This window comes from Oryctolagus cuniculus, chromosome 6, assembly GCF_964237555.1.
Source record: "Oryctolagus cuniculus chromosome 6, mOryCun1.1, whole genome shotgun sequence".
Lineage (NCBI taxonomy): Eukaryota > Metazoa > Chordata > Mammalia > Lagomorpha > Leporidae > Oryctolagus > Oryctolagus cuniculus.
In genome coordinates, this window is record NC_091437.1 from 168,352,842 (window position 1) to 168,359,764 (window position 6,923).

At 58.8% G+C, this 6,923-nt stretch overlaps 1 protein-coding gene across 1 annotated transcript; it reads left to right on the top strand.

Annotated features, from left to right (window-relative positions):
* The first annotated feature begins 4,109 nt into the window (after window positions 1-4,109).
* Window positions 4,110-5,767, top strand: COMMD5 (COMM domain containing 5). The gene is made up of 2 exons (XM_002723470.5): window positions 4,110-4,263; window positions 4,876-5,767. The coding sequence occupies exon 2, from the start codon at window positions 4,933-4,935 to the stop codon at window positions 5,590-5,592; it is 660 nt and encodes a 219-aa protein (XP_002723516.2). The 5' UTR covers window positions 4,110-4,263; window positions 4,876-4,932; the 3' UTR covers window positions 5,593-5,767.
* The last annotated feature ends 1,156 nt before the right edge of the window (window positions 5,768-6,923 follow it).

The window sequence follows — 6,923 nt, forward strand, 5'->3', positions numbered from 1 at the left end:
TCACCTGCGAAGTTGGCATCCTGTATGGGCACTGGTTCGAGTCTCTGCTGCTCCACGTCCAATCCAGCTCCCTGCTAATGCACCTGGGAAGACAGCAGTGCTGACTCAAGCCGCTGGATTCCTACCAACCGCATGGGACACCTGGACTGGGTTCCTGGCTTCTGGCTCTGGCCAGCTGTTCCAGGCATTTAGGAGTGAGCCCATGAGTGGAAGTTTTTTTTCCATCTCTGTTCCTCTGTCTCTCAGATAAAAAAGGGACTGATGCTGTGGGTTAAGCCACAGCCTGTGATGCCAGCATCCCATGAGTACCAGTTCGAGTTCTGGCTGCTCCATTTTTGATCCAGCTCCCTGCTAATGTGCCTTGGAAAGCAGCAAAAGTTGGCACTGCCCTTGGGAAACTCAGGTGGAGCTCCAGGCTATTGGCTTTGGCCTGACCCAGCCCTGGGTGTTGTGGCCATTTGGGGAGTGAATCAGTAAATGGAAGACCTCTTTCTTGCTCTTTCTCTCTGTAAATCTTCCTTTCAAATACAAAAACTACTCTTAAAACTCATTCAATGCAATAATAAAATGCAAAGCCACACAATAAATAAGGGAAAAATCTGAACAAACCATTTACAGAGAAGATTCGTGAGTGTCCAATGAGCACATGAAAAAGTACACAGTATCACTGGTCATCAGGGAAAACCAGAGACAAACCACCATCAGCTCACCAGAATGGACCACGTTCAAAGTCTGGCAGTGCCAAAAGTTGGCAGGGATGCAGAGCACCTGGAAATCCTCGGTGCTCTGATGCAAGTATTAGGTGGCACAACCAGTTCTGAATCATAGGCAGCACATGCCTATTCTGACCCTACACCCAAGAGAAATGAGCACATGCGTATAGAAGACTTGAATTTGAATGTTATTTACAACAGGTAAATTCTGAAACACCTCAGATATTTATCCATATAAGAACGAACAAACTATGCTGAATTCAAACTACTGTGCTATAAAATGAAACAAACACCCAATAGCAGGCACTTGAGTCATCAGATATTATGCTGAGAGTGGTATCTCCCAAGAGATCACAATGTGTGTTCCTATGTCCTAGCTCAGGCTGCCATAACAATGCCACACACCTGCTGGCTTGAACAACACAAGCTTATTTTCTCACAGGTCTGGAGAAGGCCAAGGCCAAGGTGCCGGCAGGTTTGGTTTCTTCTGGGGCCCCTTCTTGCTGGGTCCTCACACCATCTCCTAAGGACCCCAGGCAGTCGGTGTTACCCACACAATGGCCGCATTTTTACCTACTCACCCTTTTAATCATCTATATCCAAATGCAGTCACATTCTGAGGTGTGGGAATTGGAGTTTCAGTGTGTGAATTTTGGAGGACTTTGCTGGACATTTTCTATCCCTATTGGCCTTGAATATATGGTCTTTTGTGTCTTGCTTTTTCAGGTTGTACAATGTTTTCAACATCCATTCATGTTTTGGCGTATCAGTATTCCATTTCTATTTATTGCTTAATAGCGTCCCATTGTACAGAAATAGTGAAATATGAGGGTTACTTCAAAATTTTCATGGATAACAAAAACAAAAGATAAATTTTAGGGGCCAACGCTGTGACGCCACCATCGCATATGGGTGCCGATTTGAGTCCCAGCTGTCCTACCTATCTAGCTCCCTGCTACTGCACCTGGGAGAGCAGTGCAAGATGTCCCAAGAGTTTGGGCCCCTGCACCCAGGAGGGAGATTCAGAAGCAGCTCCCGGATTCTGGCTTCAGATCAGCCCAGCTCTGGCCATTACAGCCATTTGGGGAGTGAACCTGCAGATGAAAGATTCTCTCTGTAACTCTGCCCCTCAGATAAATAAACAAACCCTAAAAAAATCAATTTTAGTGCAAAAGAATTGGAATCCGAGGCTGGGCCAGCACTATGGCATAGCCGGTAAAGCCGCCACCTGCAATGCTGGCATCCATCTGGGCAACAGTTCGAGTCCCGGCTGCTTCACTTCCAATCCAGCTCCCTGCTAATACACCTGGGAAAGCGGTGGAAGATGGCTCAAGTCCTTGGGCCCCTGCACCCACGTGGGAGACCTGGAAGAAGCACCTAGCTCCTGACTTCATATCCGCTCTGCTCCGATTCTTGTGGCCATTTGGGGAGTGAACCAGTGGATGGAAGATCTCTCTCTGCCTCTGTCTCTCTAACTCTGCCTTTCAAATAAATAAATAAATTTTCTTAAAACTTCTTATCTTTTGGGGGCCGGAGCCTTGGCTCACTTGGCTAATCCTCTGCCTGAGGTGCCAGCATCCCATATGGGCACTGGGTTCTAATCCCGGTTGCTCCTCTTCCAGTCCAACTCTCTGCTGTGGCCCTGGAGGGCAGTGGAGGATGGCCCAAGTGCTTGGTCCCTGCACCCGCATGGGAGACCAGGAGAAGCACCTGGCTCCTGGCTCCGCAGGTGGAGGATTAGCCTAGTGAGCCATGGCACCGGCCGCTCCTGGCTCCTAGCTTCGGATCGGCCCATCTCTGGCTGTTGCGGCCATCTGGGGAGTGAACCAGCAGATGGAAGACCTCTCTCTCTCTCTCCCTCTCTGTAATTTTATCTTTCTAATGAATAAGTAATACTTTAAAAACAAATAAACAAACAAAAAAACCAGCGAGACTTTGAGGTCAAGTTAGGAGTCTTTATTAGCCAGCCCGGAGAAGACAGCAGTGAGTTGTGGGGGGGGGGGGGGGGGCTTAAAGGCAAAACCACATTCTGTTATCAGCAGTTAATGGCACAGGCTTGGTGAGCGAGAGGTTAGCAATCAGCAATAACACCTGTTCCCGCTGACGTCATGGCTGGCGCCAGGTGTCCGGCATCTGATGTCCTCCGGTACCAAAGGTTTCCTTAATGTTCACTCAACACGACCCACAGACTTTGACTTGACTTTGTCTCGTTTTAAATTTTTAAAACACCCCCCTTGTCACAGTCGCAAATATTTCTAACTTTTTAAGACAATCCTCTTCCACTGTAGCCACGCCCGTCTGCTCGCCCACCAGCAGTGTAGGAGTGTTTAATCTGTCCACACGCTGTTCATCACTAGCTATTGTCTCTATTGCAACGGCGTGAGATGGCACTTCCTGGCGACTGCAGTCTCCGTTTTTTAACAACCAACGGTTCTGAACATCTTGTGTACTCACTAGCCATGCTATGCTCCCTGATTAAACGTCTAGTCATCTTGTTTGCCCATTTAGTCAACTGAGTTGTCTGCCTTTCCTGTCGAGGTTTTTGTGAAAAGCTGTATTAAGGTTCACACCCACACATCCCACTCATCTGAAGGGTCGGCTCGGGCCAGGATGCTGTGTGGTGCAGTGGGTTACGGCGGCACCCGCGGCTCAGCGGTCCTGGCAGCCTGGCGGTGGCCAGCTCCCGCTACCACACCTGGGAAGGCAGAGGACGCAGGCCCGAGTGCCCGGGTGCCTGCCGGCACGTGGAGGCCCCGGTGGCGTCCCTGGTTCCGGTTCTGCCTGGCCCAGCCCTAGCTATTGTGGCCTCTGGGAAGCAAACCGGAGGATGAAAACGCTCTGAAACAAAGAAACCTTGAGAAAGAAGGGTAGGAGTCCGTGGCTTTGGTCTATCGCAGCAGCTTTTAAACGACAGTAAGGCATTAACTAAAGCTTACTGAAGCCACTGCTTGGGACTGGGCCTGCGCTGGGCCCCAGCGGTCACCCGAGGGCCAGCTGTCCCAGAGGACGGGCGCCCTGGCGGCTCACTGCTGGTCAGCCTGGGCAGGGGGCTGGGCCGCCCAAGGAGAGCGCCGGGCCGCCCCAGCGGGGCCCGGCCCAGTCCCCAAGCCCGCCTCAGTGGCTTACACAGCGCTTTCCAAGGTAACACTCGCGCTGGTCAGGAGGCTGCCCCATCCCCGCCCCCGGGCCAGCCCGCGGCCCCTGCGCTGCCTGAGGGGACGCGCGCAGGTGGCCCAGGCTCAGCGGCCACCTCGGAGACGGACGGAACACGCGACTTCCGGGTCGCTTCCAAAGACACAGAGCGACCCGAGACCCAGGACCAGGCCGCAGGAGGCCGCCGACCGCCCAGAGCGCGGGCAGCCCGGACGGCGGGGGCGGGGCCTGGCGCGGCTTCGGCTCCGCCCCCCGGGCCCGCGGGCCAAGAGAGCGGGGCCTCCCGGATTCCTAGAGCGGCCGGGAAGTGCAGCGGCGCTTCCGGGAGCCAGGCCCAGCTTCCGGCCGCCGCCGCGCCCTCGCCCCACGGTGGAGCCGCTTGGGCCGCTTGTGCCAGGTGCGGGGGCTCGTGGGGCCGCGCGGGCGGGGCTGCGCTGGGCGCTGTGGGGTCTCCCTGGGCCGGGGGCTGGGCGCCGGCAGCTTATCCGCGGGAGGAGCGGCAGCCGAGAGTGGATCCCGCTGTCCGGGGGCGCACGGCGGGGCCGACTTGGCCTTCTCGGGCAGTGTGGCCGAAGGCGAGCCCGCGCCCAGGCCGCTCTGGGGGGAGCCGAGCCTCCGGGGATCGGCTGGCGGGTGCTCTGGGGTTCCCGACCGAGGGCGCGCGTGCCCGCGGTGCTGCGCGCTGCTCGCTGCGCCGGGGTCCGACCCCTCCCGCTGGCGAAGGCAGCAGGGCCTTCCGAGCACCCGGCCTGGTCTGCTCCTGACCCGGGTAGCGTGTGCGGAAGGCGAGGCGTTGGCTCCCGCTGTTCCGAGGAGTGAGGGTGAATGCCGAGGCCGCCGCTCATGAGGAGGGCTCACTCGTGCTCCCCCCACCCCCAGTCCTGTGCGACCTGCAGGGGCCACGTCCCTAGCACGCGTCACGGTGACTCGTCCGTGGCGCACTCGGACACCGCCATCGGCCCTCTTCTGCCCCCAGGACCTGGGAATCACTGGTCTCTCCCTCCCCCAGGCAGCCGCAGCTGGGACCTCCCCTCTGGGCCGGCTGACCCCGGAGGAGGAAGCAGAGATGTCTGCCTTGGGGGCCGCAGCTCCGTACCTGCATCACCCTGGCCAAGTCAGTTTCCTGGGGTCCCAGCCCCCCGCGGAGGTGGCAGCCATGGCCCGGCTCCTGGGAGACCTGGACAGGAGCACTTTCAGGAGGCTGCTGAAGCTCGTGGTCGGCAGCCTGCAGGGGGAGGACTGCCGGGAGGCTGTGCAGCGCCTCCGGGCCAGCGCCGACCTGCCGGAGGAGCGGCTGGCCGCCCTGCTCGGGGGCACGCACACGCTGCTCCAGCAGGCCCTCCGGCTGCCGCCCGCCAGCCTGAAGCCTGACTCCTTCAGGGACCAGCTGCAGGAGCTCAGCATTCCCCAGGACCTGGCCGGGGACTTGGCCAGCGCGGTGTTCGGGAGCCCGCGGCCCCTCCTCGACGCCGTCGCCCAGCAGCGAGGGGCCTGGCTGCCCCACATGACCGACTTCCGGTGGCGGGTGGACGTAGCGATCTCCACCAGCGCGCTGGCCCGCTCTCTGCAGCCAAGTGTCCTGGTGCAGCTGAGTCTTTCTGATGGGTCCAAACACCGGTTCGAGGTCCCCGTGGCCAAGTTCCAGGAGCTGCGATACAGTGTGGCCCTGGCGCTGAAAGAGATGGCGGCGCTGGAGAAGAGGTGTGAGCGCAAGCTGCAGGACTGACCCTCGCCGCACAGCTCAGCTGGGCAGACGCTACAGAGGGTGCCAAAAGGCAGCTCAGCGGCAGTGAGCGCATGGCATTGTGCAGTTTTGTGTTTCATGGAAAAAGACAACTGTGTCTTATCTGGAAGCAAAGCAGCCATTAAAAGCATGTTTCCTAGGTGGGCGCTAAACTGCACCCTCCCCTGTCCCTGGCCAGTGGTCTTTGCTGCCAGGGATGGCTGCGGTGGTCAGGTCAGGGCCCTGCAGATGCCACGAGGTTGCCAAGCCTGGCCCCACATAACATCCGGGCTCAGCTTGCATGCGTTTGTGAATCCTCCGTTGCAGTCCGGAGGTTGTCGCGCTTCTGTCCCAGATCCTGGTCCGTGCGGAGCTGACACCAGTGGGTTTGGAGGAGAAGAAACGTCACAGCGTGGAAGGGGGCTGCTCACCTTGTCCGGTGCTAGCAAGTGGTGCGCTAGGGCTAAGTGGTGGGATGCAGGTTTCAGGGGAGGTGGTTGTGGGGTGGTCACGTTTGGGGGTGTGGTGTCTGAGCAAGCATGCGAAGGAGGTGAGGGAGCAGACGGCCCAAGGGGACCTCACTTGGGCAGAGGGAACGGCCGTGTAAGAGCTGCCGCTGGAGGCTGGCCAGTGTGGGCCCCCGTGGCTGTGGCCGGGCGGGAGGCACAGCAGCCAGGGCCCGGAGGCCTCTGTGAGAACAGGGGCTGAATTCTGAGTGAAGCAGAGGAGGGGCGTGACCTGGCTGCTGCCTGGGAGCAGCATGTAGGGGCGCGGGGGAGCCCCTCAGAGGGGCGGTGGGGGGGTTGGTGGTGGCTGGAGAGGGGCGGCTGCGTGGCCTCTGCAGCCTCCCGCCTAACTCCAGGGCCTCGGTGCTTCGCCCGCTGCAGTATCCCTCAGCGGGCTCTGGAGACCCTGGTCCAGGTCTGGGCTGTGCTCTGCCAGGAACAGCTCACAAGCCTCCAGGTAAACGGATCCGAGCCGCAGCAACTTCTGAGAACAGCAGATGGGCTTTGTGTCTGTCCTGGAAGCCCAGCTGGTGCCAGGCCACATTACCAGCACAGGCTGTCTGCAGGTTGATTGGCCCTCGCCGTCTCCGATAGGTGTGGGCCAAGAGTACAGAAAGGAGGCCACCGCCGAGGGCTGGCAGCTGCCCAGGAAGACGGCTGTGGACTGAGCTGGGGGCCGAGCCCTGGCTCAGCTGGAGAGCGCACGGCTGCCTGGTGCCTCTCAGCCTCAGTGTGGTTCTTGGACCCTGCCTGCCCCTGGGTACCCAGCCACCCCCTGCCGGCACCGGGGGAAATGCGCCCCAGCTCTGCAGGGGTGTTCTGCACCAC